At 40.3% G+C, this 23,496-nt stretch overlaps 1 protein-coding gene across 3 annotated transcripts in view; it reads right to left on the reverse strand.

The window, feature by feature from the left end:
- Positions 1 to 11,606: 11,606 nt before the first annotated feature.
- Positions 11,607 to 23,496, reverse strand: part of CREB5 (cAMP responsive element binding protein 5) — a 381,389-nt gene continuing 369,499 nt past the window's right edge. For all 3 annotated transcript variants that reach the window (XM_081079476.1, XM_081079475.1, XM_081079477.1), the window contains 3 exons: positions 22,004 to 22,231; positions 14,551 to 14,659; positions 11,607 to 13,640 (listed from right to left, as the gene is read on the reverse strand). In XM_081079476.1, the coding sequence (XP_080935602.1) occupies positions 13,477 to 13,640; positions 14,551 to 14,659; positions 22,004 to 22,231 (501 nt within the window). In that variant the 3' untranslated portion in view covers positions 11,607 to 13,476. The remainder of the gene's footprint in view (positions 13,641 to 14,550; positions 14,660 to 22,003; positions 22,232 to 23,496) is intronic.

Below are 23,496 nucleotides of genomic sequence, written 5' to 3' on the forward strand. Positions count from 1 at the left end.
TCCCCATGACTATTTTCTAACTGCCAATTTGTACGTCTTCTTCTTCTTTTTTTTTTTTTAAGAGTGTATTGGGGAAGGGGAACAGGACTTTATTGGGGAACAGTGTGTACTTCCAGGACATTTTTCCAATTCAAGTTGTTGTCCTTTCAATCTTAGTTGTGGAGGGCACAGCTCAGCTCCAGTTGCCATTGCTAGTTGCAGGGGGCGCAGCCCACCATCCCTTGTGGCTGAAAGGACGCACTCCAACCAACTGAGCCATCGGGGAGCTCAGCGGCAGCTCAGCTCAAGGTGCTGTGTTCAATTTTAGTTGCAGGGAGCACTGCCCACCATCCCTGGCCGGAGTCAAAGAATTGAACTGGCAACCTTGTGGTTGAGAGCCCACTGGCCCATGTGGGAATTGAACTGGCAGCCCTCGGAATTAGGAGCACGGAGCTCCAACCACCTGAGCCACCAGGCTGGACAAAATTCACATTTTAACATGAAAAAAAAAATTGCAGATTTTGGTTCATTAGGTCTCAGGTGTGGCCCGACATCCTGCATTTCTAACCGGTTCCCATGTCCATGATGATCAGAGATCCCTTCTGAGACGTGCACCAACGCAAGTGCAGGGCGAAGCCTTATATCATTACATTTCTTTCCTCTGATTTATCTTTTTATCTTACAGCCAGGCCCTCAAATGTGTGCTTGGTTTGCATAACTTCTGCTGCATTCAGAGCCAGGGGAGTTATGTTTCTCTCCCCTTGTTTAAAGGATCCTGATATTGCCTAGTTCTTATCTGGAGGTCATTTAGCAAATGCTCTTTTTTTGTTATCTTTCAAATCTCTCTTTAAGACAGGCCACATTTTCCTGTGCTAAATTGTTAGTCTGACTTCATTTTTTAAATGAATATTATTAACTAGTTTCAGGGTTTTGAAATCAACTCTAGTTCTCTGGATCTTCCCCTTGATTCTGAGTCACAAAGATGAAATAGGACAAAGCAGGTGGCGAGCCCCATGGCTGTCTTGGAAATACCAGTAGCCCCCAGACTAGGGAATGGATGATATCTGGTGATTCTTTTTACATGACTTGGCCGGCTTTCTTCATTTGCACATTTTCAAGCCTTTTCAATGCCTGATATGTATCCAGCCCTAGTGAGGTACTGGTCAGGGCAGTTTAATAAAGTTTATTGAGCACTGTATTTAAGGCAGTGATAAGGCACTGGGAAGGATATCACTCTAGGTTCTCAGGTTGGTTGTAACCCAGGAGAAAAACAAGGGGAATTAGTTCAGGTGAAGACTGAGATAACATTTTAATTGAGCAGCGAGCCAGCAACTGAGGAAACATTGCAGGTGTGATGACAAGGGCCTTGCAAGAATCAGGATTATCAGGTAAGGGTTTTTCCTCCTAATCCTTTCAGAATCCCCCCCAGCTCTCTGGTTTTCAGCATCCGTGTCGGGGGGAAAAAATAGATCTGGCTACTTCCATGGGATTTGCAACTTTCATGAACTTTTCCTGCAGTCAATATCGTCAGCGAGTTTGTTTTGTAGTAACACAGGGGAAGTTCAAGTTTCTTAGTCTGAAATCCTCACTTTTGAAAAACAAACACTTCCTCCACACTGGGCTGGCCTTCATGCAATGTCTCACAGGAACCTCATGAGATTCTATATTGTTGTTCTGATTTTTACAGACCCAGTCACTGAGGCCTTGAGAGGTGAATTGGTCAAACAGCCAAGGACAGAACCAGCATTCAGGCCTAGAACTGCTGACGTCAAGTCCGCCATACGGTCTCCTGGGATTTGTGCACCTGAAAAACATGCTTAATGCTTTGTTCATTTCCAATTTCTGTTTTTATTGTCTCTGATGAATTTGCTCTGTACTTTCCTGTTCAGAAGAGCTTTAACGTTGTTTAAAAAAAATCAATAAAACCAATTGACTTTGGGGGTTGGTTTTGGAAGCTCTCTAACGTGAATCTAAATATTTTAATCTCTTTTTCATTATTGCTATTTGATTTAGTCAAGAAGTGGCACAGGCACAAGTGAATGGGTCTTATCATCCCATCATTAATGTTTAAAGCACAGTATTTGGATTTAGAGACTATTGTTGTAGTCACTGGACCTCTTGGTCCAAAGAGCCTGGGATTCGAGAGGTAGGCTGCTTACCCAGACACACAAATTAGGCCACGTAACTGGGACAAGGTTGGAAGATTTTCATTTGAATGAACTGAAAAAAATCAATGTGCAATCAGTTTTAAATTACCTTTGAGGTCTATTAAATGTCATCTTATCTCCCTTCTCTGTTTTATTTTAAAAGAGAATTTTATTTAGAAGAAAATTTCCTTATTTTGCTGCTTTTAGGGACCCAATTTGGAGGATAGTCATATATTCAATTCTTAGGAAAAGCAAAATAGGAAACCAATAGGGCCAATAGGAAAAACGAAACAAAACGTCGGCCTAGAAATCAGGATTCCAGGTGTCAAGTTTCAGCTGTGTGACCTTGAATAAGTCATTTAACTATATTGGGCCTGTGATTCCTTACTGTAGAATGAGAAAGTTGTACTAGCTGCTCTCTAAAGGTTTCTTTCAGTTCTAACTTCTACTTTGCTATTATTGCTGATTCCTGTTAGACAAAAAGCATGAAAGCTAATGTGCCTGCCTGCCTACCTCCTCCCTTCCTTCCTTCCCTTCTTTTTTCTTTCCTTCCTTCCTTCCTTCCTTCCTTCCTTCCTTCCTTCCTTCCTTCCTTCCTTCCTTCCTTCTTTCCTTCTTTCCTGTTGCATCAGTCAAATAAAATTAACTGCTATTAGAAAAAAATTCTCAGTGGGTCAACAAAATGGAAGTTTACTTCTTATTTCTATCAACTCCAACATGACTGCTTCTAGTCAATTCGTTCTCCTGCACACCTGTCCTACATGCAGTGACTCAGAGATCCAGGCAACTTTCAAATGGTGATTCTTCATGTTCCAGGGCCTCAGAAGCCTCTGCAAGAGTCTTGTCAGGGGAGTGAAGAGAGCGTCTGGAGGGTCTTGCAGAGGTTTAAGGGGCCAGAGGACTTTCCCTTGGTCATAACATGTCACATGGTTCCACCTAGAAGTAATGGTGTGCCACCTAGATATAATAGTGGGCCTAGGAAAGGTGGTCTCCCTGTGATTGCCCTGGAGGAAAATGAAAAGTCTTGGTGAATGCATAGCATGTCTCATCCACAGTTCATTCATTCCATTAATATTTATTAAGTGGCTACTATATGCCAAGTGCTGTAGTTAACACTGGGGCATGACACACTGTTCTTTTCTTATGGATCTTAATTCTAGTGGGGGAAATTATGTGTGCATGTGTGTGTATACAAAATATGTATATATGTAATATATGTGGAATATCTATTAGTCATGGTAATTCTGATATTTAAAATAATATCACAAGGCAATAATAGGTACATATTTTGAGAATGTATACATCAAGTGTCATTCTCAAGATATACATATCTTTTTCATTTAATTCCTACAGTAACTCTATGAGATAGATGCTATTATTATCCCATTTTACATATTAGGAAACTGAGGTACAGACAAGTTAAAGACCTTGCCCAAGTTCAGACAGCTAGAAAGCAGGGAGCCATGCTACAACTCCAAGCAGTTTGACGCTAGAGCCCAAATTCTGTACTGCTACTCTGAATGGAGGAAAAGTTCCTCTAGCTGGAACTTTCTTGGTACCCACTCATAATTAATTTGCTGAAAACTAAGGGAAACATGAATGGGAATGTGTGAAAGCACTTTGTAAACTGAAAAACGTAATAACATAACTTGTTACCTTCTCAATCCACACTTGGCCTCAAAATCTTGATGGTTTCCTGTTGTCAATAGCTTCAAGTTTAAATTCTTTAGACCTTCGACATCTTGTGTCAGTTTCCTTCTTCACTCCTCTTCACGTCCCTCCACACTAGACAAATCACCTTCCCAGAATATGGTCCAAATAGGCTTGGCTTTTTGCCTATCTAGTTGTGGCTCAACACTTTCCTGCATCTTAAGCCAGCACTAGGTTAAGTTACCTTTGTGCCCTCCATAGTAGTAGCACACAGTATGTGCTAAATAAATGCTTGACAAATTAAATCAAAGGTAGAAAAGTGAGGGGAAGAGAGAGCCATAGATAATACAAAATTTCAGGTGATCAAGGACTTATTCTTTGTAAATGTAATGCAGTCATGTTTAGATATTCATAGTTTTCTTGCTGTAAGACTATTAAGGAGTTAGAATATGTTGTGAATGTAGGGTCATCCTTTTTAATTCATGTAAAGGAACATGTAGGCAGATCTCTTTCTACGAAAGTGCAGGTGACTTATGGGAGCGCTTGTATAACCCATTGGGTCTAGTTGTAGTAATACTGGATTCAAGAGATGTGTAGGGGATTGCTGCCAATTACTATGAGTCAGCCTCCTGCAGGTACAAGGAAATATGATGTGAGCAAAGACACAGTATCTTACAACACAGAAGACGAAACTCGGAGGTTACAAAAAGCTTCATGACTTAATTTCCAAGTTTAAATATAACCATTTCCAATAATGATGATGATGATGGTGTTTTTAGGTCAACTAGCTCAAAGTCTATTTTTCAAATGTTGTAGTTCATCCAACTACCTATAGTTGCCAAAAGGCAGTAGCTTCTGAAGTGTGCAAATCTAACCCCAGACTCTAACTCTCTTTATATTTTTAAAATCGGTAGTTTTTTGTCATATGAGGCCTAATTTTTGTGCGTGTTTTGATAAAGTAAGCATTACTGCCACGGGAACAGGTCACACGTAGTGTCTTTGCTTCAATGACTTTAAAAAGGGAGCCCATCATGTTCCAGAATTTTATCATCTCATAATGAAGATACTTAGGTCCCAAACTACAAGGCAGGTTGTCTTGACAAAAAAGAAAAGCTATGGGGGCAGCCAGATGGCTCAGTTGGTTACAGCGTGAGCTGATTAGAGGGTTGCTGGTTCGATTCCCACATGGGCCAGTGAGCTGCACCCTCCACAACTAGATTTAAGACAACAAGCTGCTGCTGAGCAGCCAGAGGGGCAGCCGGATGGCTCAATTGGTTAGAGTGCGAGCTCTCAACAGCAAGGTTGACAGTTCAATTCCTGCATGGGATGGTGGGCTGCCCTCCTCCTCGCAACTAAGATTGAAAACGGCGATTGGACTTTAGAGCTGAGCTGCGCCCTCTACTCCTAGCTTGAAGGACAACGACTTAGAGTTGGTGGGCCCTGGAAAACCACACTGTTCCCCAATAGTCCCCAATTAAAATAAAAGCTATGATTATTGGATAAGAAAATATGTAATGCAAAATTAAAATGTGATCTAGTAACCAACCAACAACCAACCACAATAGCAGGACATTGTGAGGCTCCAGAGACACACAGAGATGAAGATAGGATGAAGATTAGAGTTGTCGATCTTCAAACTTTAAATGTGAGATCATAACAATGTTTTTAACCAATAGTAATGGCTTTGAAATTGCAAATGAGTGTGTGATGGGCATTCGAAAGACTCTCTTGGGAACTATGAGTGTACTGAGTAGTCTAAATGTAAAAGTGACAGATGGGGTTTCCATTAGAACAGCAACCATTTCCCGCCTCCACCCCAAATTGTTGTTTCTGTCCCAATTTCAAATATCCTATCTCACTGTCAGGCTATGTGTCAGATGATATGTTCTGGTACTTGGTTTTAAAATATGACTGCTGTGGCCACAGGACCAGAGGGATGGGTTGAAGTGTTGTGAGAACAAAGAAGAAAACGGAAAAGAAACAACACATCATCCACTCCACAAATGTTTATTGTGTGCCCACTGTTTATCCACTGCTGTAATTCTTTTGTCACAAGGGTGAACAAAATAGAAAATGCCCTTGCTCTCTTGGAGCTTACATTCTACTTGGGGGAGACAGACAATAAAATGAAGATACTTAGGTCCCAAACTACAAGGCAGGTTGTCTTGATAAAAAAGAAAAGCTATGGGGCAGCCAGATGGCTCAGTTGGTTAGAGCGTGAGCTGTTTAGAGGGTTGTTGGATCGATTCCCACATGGGTCAGTGAGTTGCGCCCTCTACAACTAGATTTAAGACAATAAACTGCCGCTGAAGCTGCCAGAGGGGAGCTTATGTTAGATGGTGGTAAATCATGTTAGATGGTAGTAAATGCTACAGCAAATATAGTCTGGGCAAGGCAGATGAGAATAGAGTGAGGGTGATATAATTTAATGCAAGAAAAGTTTAACTGATAGGGAGACAGAATTATGCCGGCATTTATGGGAAATATTCTGAGTAGAGGAATGAATAGCATGTGCAAAGGCCCTCAGGTGGATGGTGTGAGGGATATTTGAGGAATCTGAGAGATATTAATGGAGCTAGAGAGGTGTGAGGGGGAAGGAACATGATAGGCGATAAGCTCAGGGAAATATCAGGCTAATGGTGGTGGTGGTGGGCTCAGGTAGGGCCTTCATAGAATTTAGTAGTAAGGAACTTGGCCTTTGCGCTAAATGAAGGAAGTCCTAGTCCTTGTACAGTTTTGAGCAGTGGAGGGACATAGTCTGGCATCCATTTTCAAAGGCTCCTCTGGCTGCCATTCAGGAGAATATTGCAATAATCCAGGTGAGAGATGCTGGTAGTTTGGATGGAGTTGTAATGGTAAAATTGGGTGAGAAATGATGGTTGGATTCCAGCTGTGCTGATGGATCAGATATTGAGTGTAAGAGAAAGAGGAAAGTGACTGAAAAGAAGGGGAAGGAAGGAAGGGAAAGGAAAGTAGGGAGATATCTAGAAACACGCATGCATAAAGGTGCTAAAACTATCCTGAGGACTTCTCTGGAGGTCAATCGAAGAACTCCAGGACTTGATTGCCCAAGTAGAATATGTGATTCTTGGTTCCTAGACATACTCGAACAAGAATTTATGCTGGCTGTATTTCTTGATGGTGAAAATCTACTAACCCCAAAGTGAAGTTTAATTGTGTGGCCAACCCACTGTGAATGTGTTAGACTAGTGGCTTCCGTTGGGAAATTGGATGGAAGAGGCAATGGGGAGAGTGCAGTGATGGTCTGGGAAGGAGAAAATCTCACCTCCGTTTGTCCCTAGATAATGGTGACCCTGAAAGAGTAAGTCTTGGTTTACAAGGCATGAAGGAGACCTTGTGTAGAATGGATGTCATTAATCCCCAAACCCAAATTTCATCATACAACAGTTACGTATGTTATTTGCATTTGAGTGCTTTATTATATTGGAATTGCAGTGATATTATTAACATTTGTACAAATGCACAAAATCTCGTCTCTTCTTGCTAGAAAGAGATGTAAAAATCTGACCTAGTTGAACAGTCTTAATGAACTCATTGTCCATTGGTAACAATAATATGTTCACGATGCAACAAAAAGCTTAACATAAAATTAAACATATTAAATGCTGCAGCAAATATTTACAGGTATGTACCCCCAATTTTTTTTTCTCCTTCCAGTAAGGAAGGTGGTTGCTTTACAAACAGACAAACAAACACAAATGCTTTGCTGTTTACAGTTACAAACAACCCCCCGGTCTAGAACTTAAAGTGACAGCACCTTTTATGGGATTTCTTTAGTTAACACTTACTTTATACAATGCTAAACATTTTTTCTTTTCATCCTATTTTTGGACAGTATTTATATTCCAATTGTCCTGGAATATTGTGTTTGAATGGAGCCATTTTTCTGGGGTTTCCAGAAGATCCCAAACCCCATGTCCTCTCTAGGGAGAACATTTCAAGCTTATCTTTTCTCCAAGACAAACCTCAAAGGCAGAACTCCTTTCTCTATGAGGCAGGTGTGATTTAGCGGAAGGTAGAAGGAAAGAGGGGAAGTAGGTCTTCTTTATTATTGGCGGGCTGGTTGGGAAGGGTCCTTTGTCTGAACGCCCAACCACATTAGCACTGCTGATACCTTTTATTAAGTCCTGTAGTGTCTATAGCATTGGTTTTCTAAAGGAGCAAACTAGAGTCTAGTTAGCTTATTGTGTATCAGATTTTAAAGCTACTTTATTCAGGTTCCACATTCTCAGTCCTGAGGCTAACATGATTCTGTTAAAAAAAATTCTATAAAGGTCTATAATATGAAACTCAGTGTAAGAAAATCTTAAATGGCTTAAGAGGAGCTTTCTAAATCCTGACTTCTAATGAGCTAGATATTGCAAGTTGGTCTAAATATAATAGTTGAAAATTATTGATTCCCCTCTGATGATAAACTTGGAAAGGTATCAGACTGCCACTTAAGAATATTAATCTTTTAACAAATGCTGGCAATTTGGCCTTATCCCCCTCTTCAACTTGTGGTTAAATAGTCTTTTTTTGTTTGTTTTTTAAAAATAGACAATTTATAAGGAAAAAATATATAAACACTCTTTAAGCAATTTGGCTATAAGCATTACATCACTGAAAAACTCCACAAGAAATAGTAAAATATTTTGAATGGACGTACACTTTTTCATTTTCACAACATGATGAGCTAGGGTTTTTTGTTGTTTTTTTTCCTTTCTTTTCATTTCTTTGTTTTGGTATGGGATTTTACTTGTGAGTTTATTGCTTCAGTGTCTTCTTGTCCTTTCTCAGATTGTAATTGTAAAATACAGGTGCTGTCCCTAATTATGTTACAAGGCAACGTTGTAGTTTTGAGACCTAGGAATGAAATAGAGAGGGCCACTGTCATTTCAGCAGCCTCGAGAGATCATGGCTAGAACAACAGCCCAACGGCCACCACGGTGCAGCAAAAGAATAAGTCTCCTGGCTCATTCAGGACACTTTGGTTTGAAGGATGAGACAGAAAATTCTTAAGTGTAGCTTAGCTGCTGCCTCACATCTGTTGCATATATAACATTTTCAAAACATGCTATGGATAAAGAGATAAAGGTTATAAACTGGCTCTTCTCGTTGGCATTCTCGTAGCAGGCTTCATCTAGGCTGATGTGAGAAACACGTCTTCACTACGCTACTAATGAACGCGCGTGAATGTACCCAATAGTCTGTATTTTAAATGATGCAGCTCAGAGCCTCGGAGAAAGGGCGAAAGGGCGGGGGTGTTGGAGAGGGAAGGCTGAAGACAGGGAGGAGGTTCGAGAGAGAACAAGAGAAAGGGATCAAAAACGCTAAAGTGCAATTTTAAAATATAAATTATTTCAAGCAGAAGAGAGGTTCTAAATTGCTACAGTTCGCATAGGCACGGTTTATTCAAATTTAAATGGGTTATTTCCTTTTCCTTCTCAGATATACTGCATAATGGAGCTGGAATGGCTTAAAGCTACTGCACATTGTTTGAGAAGGGACAAAAAGAGCACTAAGGAAGCTGAATAGTGCAAGGCATTACTAGGGAATTGGGGTGGGGTGGAGAGAAGCAGAGATGAAGTTGTTTTTACACTTTTACAAGAAAGCTGTTCCAGTTACAGTTACTGATTCCCTTTAGCTGAACTCTGCTTCCTAAAGGAAAGAGCTTACTTTAAACACGAAAAAGAAATAAATGTGTTTTTAAAAAAAAAACTATTAAAAGCACAAATTAAAAAATAACTCACAGAGCAATAAAAATCCTTGAAATTTCTATGCACGGAGATCTAAGCATACATTTCCACCAAATGATGGAGAACAGCCATTTGAAACCCTGAAAAATGAAGATACACATAACTAGAGTAGTTTATTATGAACTAATACTTTAAAAACAAGTAGATCCTACAGAAGAATACTGTTCAAATGGAATGTTTAAAAATAACATTTATTAATAAATATCTTATAAAATTCTAAATTAATAGATTCCTGTTCAAATTTTGCTTTGGTCCTTGAATTCCACTGTATACATACATACATACATATATATTTTCTTAGATGGTTTCTATTAACCAGAAAGAAGCACATTCTCTCCTAACTGGATGGCTAGTTTTATAGCAGTTACTGATGTTTAACCCCCCCACCCTCACGTCCCCTGACCCCAGCCAAAGTCTGGTCTTTTACCGGAGCTGGTTTAAGATTTTAACGACGAACTTAACTAACACACTACAATTTACTTAGCGAACAGGCAACAACCACCTGACATTCACCGTTGACGCCCCTCTAATCAGAACATGTGTTGTATTTTATTTCATTAACCGGATAGGCTCCCAAGAGCATTTGCTCAAAGGAAGTCACCCTTATTGTAAGAACACAGGCAGTGTGACAGCTCGCACTGCTCATCTGTCTCCCACAGGCTGTGTTAAGACTGTGACTTGCATACATTGATGCAGAGGTAGGAGAGAACTGAGTGGGAGTATAAAGGGAAGACATCCGACCTCACGTGAGTATACAGCCATGGCTAGGATTTTCCTTATACCTGTCCTGGCCTATGCTGAGAAAAAAATTAAGATGTGGATGCTTCAATTTAGATGAGGTTTCACCTGGTAGAAACACTACCAGGTAGACCTATATAAATTGTTAACTCCCGTCACATAAGGTAGGGAAGGTGTTGTAGAAATTTCCAGGTAGGCTGGCAGTGACTTCAGAGACAGGTCCTGCCGACAAAAGTACCACACATGATCGAAGAGAGGCAGTGCTACAGAGACCTGCGCTCCTCACGCTGGGTGTTCTGAAGGTCATTACAACTGATTTGTGGAAATATGGATGGGTGACCTAGTCATTCGGTGGGAGAGGAGAATGGGGTACAAGGAAAATGCTTTCCAGGATTAGGAAAAAGTGTAGGCATGAAGGAGGACTGATCTTTCCATGGTCTGGAGAGGGCTGGACCTTCAAGGGCAATACATAATATTGATAAGCTGAGTGTTATATCTGACCAGTGAGCCTTTCTGCTTGGGATTTCAGGGGCTCTGACAACTAACTAGCTGGTATCTTCCATTTACTGTGTATTTCCATACTGCCAAGGAACATACCTCAAGGCCCTGAGTATAACAAGAATACAGTTTATTCTAATTATATGTTGAGGCCCGTTTGTTAACGTGTGTGGTTGGTTTGCCTACTTAGCATAAAAAACAGACATAATTGAACTACATATAATGCACATCAGTCAAACTGTCAAGTTGCTGAATTAAGAAAACTCAGGCAAGTTCTTAACTGCAGAGGCTTTGGGTTTAACAACTAAATATTTCAATCAAGAGATGGAACAGCAGTAAACGATAATTTTAGTGACAACCCACTCCCCGGACAGTCTGGTATTACCAGTGGATTTTTTAAAAATCCATTTCATTAAGTGCTATGCATACAGTAAAAAAAAAGAAACATTTTTGTTTACTGAAAGAAAAAAATAAAATTAAAAAATTAAAAAACCCAAACAAGTAAACATTTCAATTAGCTCTTTTTCCTTTTCAGGGGGACACGTAGATAGTCCTAAATAGGAGTTATAAAAAATTATTTTTCATTTCAAAATAGGGATAAGAATGTTAACTTCTTGTTTAGCTAAATCTTAAACATTTCGTAGGAAGCCAGGTAGGTTAAACCATTCAGCTGTTACTGCTAAGATTCAAAACAAAACAAAACAACTATGAATTCAGTATTTAAAATACTTAAAAAATGATATGTTTGTCTAAAATATAATAGAAAATCCTTTTCGTTTGCATTTTTCTTTTTTTTTCCTCTTTTTTTTTTGTTTTTGCTTTTGTTTTGATTTTTAGACCATATATCCAAGTCATGAGTTTTACTGGATACTCCAAACTTTCTTTTGAAAGCACTGCATACATGAAAAGATTGTTGATAAATATTGATTTAAAAAGTAAGTTAGTAGATAAAACTGAAACTAGTTATAAAAATCATGCTTCATGACCCTCATATTTTCTTTTTTTTCTCCAAAATAGATTCTTATACTATAGTGAGAGAAAAAAACCCACATCCTTCCCTTTTCTGAACTCTTATAAAAGCTACACCTTTGTAAAATACTATTCTTTTAAATCCCATGAGAAAACACACACACACACACACACACACACACACACACACACACACACACAAGTTAGGCGGTCAAGCATTCAAATGGAGATGAAACACCAGCACCTGTCTAGACTGCTAGAGAGAAACATTAGCCCCTGTTATTTGTGAGATGTGGTATTAAAACATTAGCGCAGTAGAATGGCTTGTTTCAAGGAGGCACAACTGTAGTTTGGAAGTATCTGCTTTGTATAATGGGCAAGTCCACGAAAGTTGTTGGAAATGTAAATCAGAATTGTTCAGAAGAGTGGAATAGCCATATTCATGGGGTCCTTTCAGCGGCCAAAGAGTGCTTTAGCTGTCATGGGAGGGATGAAAGCACCCCAATAGAACATTAGGTTTTCTTTCTCTCTTTGTTCCTCCAGTAGTTGGTCTACTTTTACCCACCAGAACAGCAAAGCTGGTTCCATAGACTTAAGAAAAACAAAACAAAACAATAAATCTTAGGCTATTAGCAGCTGATGATTGAACAATGTAATCTGTGTAGTGAATAGAGCCCTTCTGAATTATTATATAGTTCATGGCTTTCTGACATAGACAGGCCATTTAAAACCGGTTGTAATTCGAGGGTGTGATGTTCTCGCCTCGCATCATGATTTGGACTTTTCATGATGGAGGCTTACAAAGCTCCCTTCCCTAGTGTCTCCACAGCTGGCATTCAACAGTGCTACCCCTATGGCTATTTGCTCTGATTATTACAAAACATTAAATCAGGCACATTAAAAGTCTCCCGGTTACTAGTTTGTAAAACGCAAGAGTTGAATGAACTCCAGCTCTGGGTCAAGGGTGAGAGGGGAGCACTGGTTAGGTCCACATTTCTGAGGTTTGCTTTTTTTTTTTTTTTTTCCTTGAAACATTATTTTCTTCTTTACATGCAATGCTAAAGGGGGAAAAGTAAAACAGAAGAAAGTAAGTGAAGAGCACACAGGGAGCCCAGGAAAGACTGGAAATGGAGAGGAAAATTGGGTATTCGAGGAAGTGGACCAAGAAGAGCAGGAGAAGAGGTGAGATGTCTGGTGGTTGTATTTGGATATCAATGGATCTTATAATCTTTTATAGTAAGAGAAGAAAAGTTGTGGAAAAGGCTCTGTGTTCATCTGGGATTCTGGTGACATCACAACACAAACTCAACGTGTGTTATGATGTCATCAGACTTCTTACCCAGTTACCTTGCATCTGTTTGGCTAAGCCTCATTTTGGCTAAAAGCTGCGGTTTAACAAGATTCAATGTCTCAGGCAAAGGGTTGGACTGATAAGAATGAAACCATGACTATATACAGAGAGTTCAGTTTATAAACAAGGAACTGGTACCAGAAAATTGGAGAAAAGCACCAAAGCATTTCCCAAGCTGATAGATATTAATTGCATAACTCCCTTTTTTTTTCTTATATAACTAAGTATAAAAGACAACATTTCCATAATAACTATAAAAACGAAAGCCAGTCTTTGAAGAACTGAGGCGTCTTCCGGGTCTGAGTGAATTCTAAAAATGCCCTTAAAAGAAAGGACGCATGGTATGCGGCAGCTCTTCTTGGAGGCAAGGTCTGACCCTTGATTTTTAAAGAATTGGATTCAGGTCTGTTCTGTGAGTGGTGAGCTGGCTGAGGGTGGAGCTTCCTACGACCTCACTGACAGCCGAGGACGTAGTGATGGTATTATGCTGGATAACCTGCTGCTGAGAGCAGGCGGAGACAGGGCTTGCAGGAGGGCTGCTCTCCGGACCTAGGAAGAAACACACCAATAGAGCTCTTTCTTGGCTGCATGTGTGGACCACTCAGAAAAATATTACTAGCCGCTTACTAGAAATAGAAGAGTTTCACACATTTTCTCCTGGGGGTTAATTTCAAAACTTTAAACTGTAGTCACAAAGCTATGCCTTCCCAGTTTATTGCTACAAGCAAAGCCATGCTTTCTACATGAGCAAAATGATTTGATGTGTTTGAGTCTTGGTGTATGAACGTCCCCATCTTGTCTTTTCAAATAGCCATCCATAGATCAAATGTGGAAAAATACTCACATGTGGTGGGAGAATCTGTGTTGCTCAATCTAAAAAATTATTTGAAAATAAATTGACCTTCAGCCATGAATCCCTGCTCCTCCCGCCAACCCCTACTCAACTAGCATCCAACCAACATATTGACATTCCAGGTGCAGAAACTGGGGTCTAGAAAAAGGGATTCACTTCACGTATTGGTAAACTGAGACAAGGTCGCTAGCTTTTCAGCCCAGTGAGTAATACCCAGCATATCTCAGAGGCACTGGAAGTGATTCACCCCACGCCTGTTTCCCAGCCCATGGATTTCTCTGGAAGACTGCTAGCCCACTGGTAACTTGTCTCCAGCAAGCAATTTTCCTACTGGCTGCCGAGTTGGAATTTGGTAGGATTTTACAAAGTGAAATGCCAGTGGAAGTCTAGCAGAAATGATCAGAAGATGGTGGATAAGGATCCAAAACGAAGATTCCCCCCACCCCCACCCCCGTGGGATAGTCTGGCAGCCATCCAGAATCCTAGCATGATATCTGCCTGGATGTGCAATCTACACTTTGTTTTTGCTCTTTCAATAAAATCCAATGCAAAATTCATGGCAAAAAAATTGGACACTAAAAAAAGCAAAAAACATCAATGACTTACTTAGATACCCTTGTGACTCTTTCTGCATGGCTGTTATTGGGCAGTCTTTATGCGTTAACAACAACTGTTTCAGCTGCGCCACCTCATTTTTCAACATGGACACTTCATTCTGGAAAGAGACATATCAAAACCATGTTGAGAAGACCAGTGACTATAAGCCTATGGCCGCATGCACTTTCAACAGTGATACTGGCAAACTCTTCTGTTACATCCAAATGACATTAAGAATATTATTGGATTCACCTGAAAACGTGTAGCTTTCCTTTAGTTTGGCCCTCACATTTACCAGGGGCTTTCTGGAGACTAGGTTTTGACTCAAGAGCTGAATCCTATTAAGAGCATACCCTTTAGGTGGATGCTGGTGCCAGGTTAGTTGGGTGGGAACCTCCACGCTACACTTACTGGTTGATTTTAGGCAGGTAACAAACCAGTTGAGAGCACCAGCAACTTTGCTTATAAATCGGGGACAAAAACAGCACAAAGTTCTTTGAGTTGTTGTGAGGATTAAATGAGGTCATAGATGTAAAACAGTCAGAACAATGCCTAGCACATACTAAACTCTCAAGTATATTTACTTGTGATCATTATAATTTTCACAGTCTTACAAGCTCAGGTTGACTTTCAACATGCAAAGGTGAATGTGAGGCGTTGGGAAAAATCATGAGGCTTCACACTGAAATGCCCTCAGAATAAGCTGACCACTCTACCATCAGATTTCCCCAAAGTTCCAAATGAGCTATCGTTTAACAGAGCACGTCTCTGTGCCTGACGTCTTCTTAGCAAAAGGCATGGAAGCGTGTGCTACAAATGTTGGTCCTCTGCTGATGGGATAAAGTTAGCCCGGGGAGGCATGGGGCATGGGGGCATGGAGTTGGGGCCATGATTGAATTAATTTGATGGGTTTATAACTAGTTTGGCTAACTTCAGTCTATAAACTCTTATCCCCCTTAGTACCAGGGGGTTGTGAAGAGTGTGTGTGTGTGTGTGTGTATGTGTGTGTGTGTTTCTTATTTACTTAGATAAGTGCCTGAAATCTCCACTTTGTGTAATAATTCATAAAGACAGGTTCATGGCTTTGTAGAATAATGTACTTGGCACCATTGCCTACAAGCACAAATGTAGAATAGATGGTTGGTTCCAAGGTGCTTCCACTTGAGAAAAGTAAACTACAAACAGCACTATCTGCAATAAGCCATTTTACCGTTGTGATACCTAATACCCTCTGTCTGGGCTCCGTTCATTTGTGGCTGCCAGGTATTCTAGCCCACATGTAGGAGACTTTAAAGAAACACGCACACGGAAAAGGTTGTTTTAACATTGCTGTCAGTAAGTTGTATCTACACTTTCTAGATGAACTTGGCTTTTCAAGCGTGTATCTATCACCTAGAAAAGTAAGTTTGGGATTCTAGAAGTTAATTAAAAATGTGTTTTTTTAAAATTGTTTTAGGGGCTACCTCCTATTTCTGCATTCATTTGCAAAATACAGTATAAGCAATCAAATGTTGAGTAACCTAAATGAGAAAATAATTTTTAAAATCTCATCTCCAAAGCTTTTCTTTTTCTTCTCCAAACTTTACAAAATAAAAAACGACCTATCTGAGAAATTAGCATTAATAGTAAATAAATTACTAATTGCACAGGAAAATTGCTCTTATATCTGAGAACATTCAGGAAAGCAAATTGTACCTCCCACCTCCAAATAAGTGTGATTAATAAGAGGCCCTCACAAAGACAAACGTGACCCTTGTCAGTTCCAGGGTCAGTGGGACAACTTTATTTATAGGACAATTTATTTTAGCCTTAAACACTAATTCTTTCCTCTCTGATATTATGCACATTTAAATTCAGACAGCCTTCTTGCTTTCTCCAGCTCCCCCTCTGCTTAAAAATAGCATGTGTAAAAAAAAAAAAAAGTTACTTTTGGATTATTATATATAAGGCAACACCTGGTTCAAAGGAAAACAAACAAAAACAAAAAGAAAAGGGGAAAAAGTAAACTTAAGACTAGTGAATACAGATATTTTTGGCCTCAAAATGAAATGTCATGTTATTTACGTTTGGATTCTAGAAGTGACACTTTTCTGAAATTAAACCTGGTAGACACCTGCCCCAGAGGAGAAACTCAGCTGCAGATTATGTAGACAATGATTCTTAGAAAATGGAGTCAAGCTCCAAGTTTTAGTGAATCCAGCCACACTTTTCTTCTGTGACCCAGGACACAATAAATAAGGAAAACATCTCGAACAAAACAAAACTACAGGATTCTTTTGCTTTCTTATACTTCTGGAAGAAAGAAAAAAAAATCCACTTTGTGGCCGTCTTGGAAAAGTTGATTTTAGTCTCTATTTCTTCCCCTGCTATGCCCTGGGCAGTCACCTTCTCTAGGCATTTCCCAGGCACAAAGTGTTCTTTGCCCCTTCCTTAAGAAAACACTTTGAATTCCGTTCTTTGGGTTTTTACAATTGCAAGGAGCTAACTGCCCACAATACTTGGCACACCCCAAACCATTTCACAATAAACTTTGCTTCCATGAGGGGCCACAATAAAATAGCACCGATCACTGCTATGAACAGCATAGGTGGTATCCCAGACTATAACCGAAGTCACATTTAACATAGGTGACTTCAGCGGCCTTATCACGTGTGGATAGCAAAGCGCTTTATTAATAAATCAATACATCGTAAGCATAGGAACTGAGGCCCTTGGCGGGGTGAGGTCTATAAAAATGCAGGAACCTAAACAGAACCGTGACAATTGATCATCATTTAAAGCTATATGTCAACAGGGACATATTTCTTAACATAATGTGTTAGTTAAGTATGTTTTTTAGTGATATTATAGTTGGAAAATGAATGCCAATTAATATTCTCCATAGAGAAAAACAATCAGCCTCCTGTTTTGTTCGTATACACATAACTATTATGCTGATAAGGACTAAATACAAGTGTAAAGGCCACAGAAGCAACAGAAGTTCATGGGGCAAGTTCCCAGCCGAAAAAAGGAACTCTCAACAACTGAGGGTTGAGAATAATAGGGTTTGGCTTCCCAAGTTGCCTCACCAACCTAGTGTAAAACAAGATGGTTGGACTAGTTCTCTAGTGCCATCCAGCAAGATAATTTTTTATGCTGAGTGTTTCTCTGTTACATTCTATTGAGAAAGTTAATTACTTAATTTAATGAAGGACTCGATCTTGATTTTTTTATTCACTAGTTAACTACTTTTGGTATTCTCAAATATGCTTTTATTTCAAGTCCCATTTTTCCTGAGGGAGCCAGTTCTAGCACCTTCCGTGCTTCCAAATCTTATCAGGGCAGATGCCAAAGCAACATTTTTATTTTGTTTTAACACAGAAGTTTGCGTCTATGTGTGTGTCTATGTTGTTGAAAGTGTATAGAGCCTTCATCAGATTCCATAAGGGAGTCTTTGGGTTAAAAAAATGTCAAGAATTGCTGACCTGGAGAAAGAAGAGTGAATCGTATGCTGTGCACATGCGTAACCCTCTTGAAGATTCCAGATTGATAGACTGGCTGATGTAGTAAATGCACAAATACCAGACTATATTTTAAATAAAAATCCTTTCCAAGGGAACATAAGTAGAATCACCTTGAATTCATTTTGGAAGAGAACAACCAGATAGCAAATGTTTCAAAACGCATGAAAGAAATCAAATGTGGCCTGCAGCTCTAGTAAGAAAATAAAAACCAGGACTTCTGGAAGCATTTTCTTACTCTGAATTACCTTGCTTTATGAATTGAGGCAAATCACCAATTTTTTCACTCCCCCTGTGTAGGTTATAATAATTGTGCTGGGCCTTCGTATAAAAGTACTTTAAGAAAACAAAGTATTAATAATCAGTATTGATTCTCTTGCTGAAATCAGCCTTTTATTTTTCTCAACTAGTTTGCGTTTGCTTCCCTAAAGCAGTTAGCCATTTACATAGAGACTGTAAGAGCATATGCCATTGGATTAATCTGTTCTTAAACCCATAAGGTTGCCTTGCGATGAAATAGCGTCCCCTATAGAGACACTCAATAAATACTACAATTAACAGTTTAAAGAAGAACTCCAAGAAGACCCTCAAAGCTACTTTGCAGGTTTTGGTTTTGGGGGATATCACTGTGTTAATAAACCCAGAAGGCTTTTTGCTGTAAGCAGTAGTCTGTGCCAAAAAGAAAAAGGAAAAATCAAAATGGGCCCTGCAATATAGCCGCCTCTCCCCAACCCCCGCCACTTCTTTTTGTAGATTAGCTGGTTTGGTTCATTCTAAAACAAAAGACTTTCAATTTGTCAAGCAACAGTTCCCATCTGGCCCATTCTCTTGCCAAGTCCCAAACCTGGGCTCATGTGTCTAAAATTTCAGCAGCGACTTAGGCCATGTGTCTTTGTACTAAAACAGAAAAGCAATTATTTCTGTGGGTGACCAGATGATTTCCATATCATCTATTGAACACAAACAATCTACTCACTGAACCCCACATCAGCAGCTGATGCATTCAGAGCTGACCTTAGCTATTCTGTCAGAGGAAAGAATGGGGATTCCTTTAGTTTAAGAAATTTCTAGAATGAAAGATTACAGAATAAGAAGGTTAGGTCAAGAGCAGACTTGCTCGGGTCGTCATCCTGCTACTTGCTGGTTGTGTGACTTTTGGGAAGACTCTTCATGTCCCCTAAGCCTCAGTTTCTATGTAAAATGTCAAATTGGTTTATTTCTTCTATCTCCTCCAATTCCTATACCTGTGCTGACCTCTTGGGTAGAGATTTGTTATGAGACGAGGAAATGAAGTCTGGGAATTTGATTTTGTTTTCTTATGTCTGATTTTTCCAATCTGAAACTCTGCAGCCTAACTAGAAGGTTCTATGCTGGAAAACAACTCAAAAGTGGCAGCTAGCCATCCAGACCTTGGATATTCCATTTGGCTGAAGTTTGTTTGCTTAGCACCTTCAATTTCTGTTTACTTAAAATTTGGCTCACTGAACCAGCCTCAAGAGAGACACCTTTTTCTTCTGACAAAGGTCCAGTGAGAGGGAAAGGGTCATTCAAAGGTAGCAGAATCTGCATATCCTATCCAGCAAGGCAAGGCGTGATGCGGAGCATTCAGCATCACAGAAAACATGGAACAGTTGTGGTTTCTGTCCCTCTGAGGCCAAGCAATGGTTGCAAAATGTCAACAGTTCAGTCTTTTCAGAGACTGCTTCTTCTTTGGGTCCTGCTTTACCAACCAAAACTATCAGGACAAAAAAATTTTTTCCCGGTTTTCGGGGGCTAGAATTCTAGTATCTCTTTTTGTTAGCTATTTGGCTCTAAGAACATGAATGGATTAGGGTCTCAGAAAGGGTAAATTTACCTCATGTGTTTTGTAAGAGTGATAATATACATGCATATGCCAAGTCATGAACACTCTGACCTCGAAGCCATGCAGCATCTTTACTTTTCTTGGCTCCCTTCTATGGCCCTTCCATGTTTTCATGCTCTAGAACCATACATAGGCAATACGCTGAAGTAATTCTGCAGGGACTCATTTTAGTTGAAACTGATTGAAACAGTTGTTGGCACCTGATATATGCCAGCTGGCTCCATCATCTAAGGCAGTGGTTTTCAACCAGGGATGATTTTGTCCCTACAGAGGATATTTGGCAGTATCTGGAGACTTTCTGGTTGTCACAACTTGGGGTTGGGTTAGAGGGTGCTACTGATATCTAGTGGATAGAGATCAAGGATACTGCTAAAAATCTACAATGAGCAGGATACAACAAAGAATTGTCGAGTCCAAAAGTCAATAGTGCCAAGATTGCTAAAACTTGCACATTTTTATGGTCCTCTTGCAGACCTCAGAAGAAAAAATGATTACTACGAATATTAAAAGTGTTTATCCAAGTTCTCCCTAAAAGCTTCTCACATACTACTGTGCCTGCATGATTCTAGGATTATAGACTTTCAAGTTGGAGTGGCTTTCGAGGTGTTTGAGTCCAGTTATTCCACTGTGGCTTGACTCCCTTCAAACACATTCTTGCCAATTGGTCAGGCAGCCAGTTCTTGGATACTTTAGAGATGGGGAACTCATTAATTTATTCAACAAACAGCTATTGAATATAGATACTTGGGAACTCACCATGCTAGCTAGACACTAGACTAGAAATAGGGGTTAGGCAGTGGTGGGAGTGGGTACTGAGACACAGCCCCCACTTTCATGTAGTATATAAGTTAGTGAGAGGAATTATTATCTTATTCCTCTCAAACTTGCTATATATGTTTCCCTGTGTCTTTCTCATGTCTATCGCAAAAAGAATGATAAATTTAGGGGGGAAAGTGAAAGTCCATAAATTATGACGTTCAGTCCATGTATAACCCAAATTCTGTATATTTTCAGTTTGTACACTGGATGCCCAAGGCCATTTCCAGTAAATGGAATTGAATATGCAAAGGCTTTGGAGGTTTGGCACCCTAATTGCTCCTTTCTAAGGACACACAGAGAACCACGTGCTGGAAAGTGACCTATGAACTATTGAGGAACAGAGTCTCCCTATTTGGGACAGTCTTTCTCCCCTTCCCTCCACTCTTTAACCATTCTCTTACTCTCTGTGGGCTACAATCCACAACTCTTAACTGCTGTCCCTGGACTGCTTGTCACATTTAGTTGGGTTTTCTTTCCCTGCTAGTGAACAGTGCACTCTTTTTTGTGTTAGAACAAATGACCTGAACTGCATCATAGGTACCACGTAAATTCTGCTGATGAAATCCCAGGTTCTGGAGTTTCCTCCCCATCTCTCAAGCACTTCTAGATGTGACCTTTATAAAACATAAAATGTCTCCAACTGAACCACCCATGTAACGCAAAAATCATGCAAGTTTCAAATCTCGTCAAATTTTAAAATGAGATAGAAATGTGCCTTTTCCTACAGAGCAAAATTATAAACATAAACCTCCCTTTCTTCCATTAAACAAAAATATAGATAATCTAACATAAACTGAAGCTACCCTTCATCCGGTGAATATAAAGAGCTGCTTTTCAGCTGAAAATTTATTATGTGCAGGGCACTGAGCAAACTTCTTTGTCCACATTAGTTCATTTATTCCTCCCAACAACTCTATGAGGTTATTATTCCCATTTTATAGATGAGGGAAAGGAGATCCAGGGAGGGTAAACACAGCAAGTAATTGCAGAACCAGAGTTTGAACCTCTGTCTGAGCAAAGCCTGTGCTCTGAGTCCTAGAACTTAATTGGGAAGGTTCTTTCCCCTCAGAGCTTTGTAGGCAGATTGATTTAAAACTGAACGGTTTATTTTGTTTTGTAGAGTGTCCCGGAATGAATAAAGCTGGAGGAATAAGCCTGCAGTTGCTCTGTGGGCGAACGTGTGGTATTACTGCTTGGGTCAACAAGCGCCTGCTGGGACAGGAAATGCCAACTGTACACAGGGCATTTGAGTCCTGAGGAAAGAGACAGTGGCCTGCACCTGAAGCTGCATGTTTGTCTGGGTGAGTTCTTCAGCTTTCTTTTCCAGTGACATCACCCAGACCTTCCTCTTCTGTCTGCAGCGGGTGGCGGCGGCTCGGTTCCTTTCCAGAAATTTCCGCCTCCTCTCATCAGGATCTTCATCCAGCACCCTTCGCCGGCGCCCCCCTGTGGGCTGGGGAGGCTGTATTGTCTGAGTTGGCTGCATCTGTTGTGTAGCTGGTGAAACCTGCTGGGAATGAGAGGGAGGGGGTGACGGGATAGGGAAGGAACAAGCAGGGTAGGGCAAGACACCCAAGCCAGTGTTGAAATGCAAAGCCCAGAGGACTCCATTGCTTCAGTAAGCCTATCAAACTTGTTTTCTAAGAATGAAGTAAACAATGAAATCATGCTCAGGAAAAGAAAAGGCATCCGCTGAGCTCTCTTCTATGATATTTTGGCAAGATACAGGAATGACTTGTGAAAAGAATCAAATAGATTTTTCCCTACAGGCATTTGGCTGAATCATGGCAGAGTAAACATTGTTTTCTCCTTCAGATGTTACAAATGTGTTATTTCAGGTGCATTTAAAAATTTTAAAGTGCCAACATATGGCTACAGGTGAACACAGAGAGGTCAGGGTTATTGTCACAATATTGATGAGTCTTCTGTCATCTGCAGAAAACTCCTTCTGGGCAGGATGTAAGCTCCTCGTATTGTAGCGGTGTTAAATTCACCTTCCTAGAACACACTTCCGGGACCCATGGCCAGCCACTGTGACTGCCATCCAGAGAGCCCCGTGGAGCCCTGAAAGCAGCTGGAATCCTATTCTCGCTGTTACACAGCTCTGAATGCACGGGGCTAGAGGAACCTGCGAACTCCAGCTGGGTCTGCCGACTCCTCAGAGCTCTGACTAAGGCAGGGGAGTGGCAGGAGGCCTGTCTAGGTGATGGAGAAGCAGGGCTTCTCACAGTGCGCAGTGATGCCCACAGCAGCACTGAGCCCCCTTATACACCATGGGGGTGCGATTGGGAGGGACTGCTGTACTCCCCATTTACTTACATTGTAAGGAAATCCTAAGAGTGGCAAAGCACTTTATTAAAAAGTTTTACTATGCTTATAGGTTCCTTGTAAGATTTGCATGGGGCTCAACCACGTCTAAGGTTTTGGAGCCCCCCACCCATACAGCTTTATTTCCCTTCCTGAGGCAGACACCACAGCACCTAGTGAAATTTCTACGACTGACTCTTTATGTGTCTGGATACCTAATGCTTTCGCTAATGCACTTCACTCCTTCGCCTTTCTTCATTCTCAATAAAGGGTGTTTTTTTTTTCTTCTCTCTCATTTCTCAGTCACTCAAGCTTATGACTGTAATACCTATAAAGTTGTTTTACAAGAGACATTTAACCCGCAGAAATAACAGGCAGAAAGTTTTAAAACTGAAGTCCAGCCACCTTTTCTATCACATTCCAACCCTATGATTGAAATCAATCAGAATGACTGTAATTGCGTTA

This window comes from Rhinolophus hipposideros, assembly GCF_964194185.1.
Source record: "Rhinolophus hipposideros genome assembly, chromosome: 18".
Taxonomy (NCBI): domain Eukaryota; kingdom Metazoa; phylum Chordata; class Mammalia; order Chiroptera; family Rhinolophidae; genus Rhinolophus; species Rhinolophus hipposideros.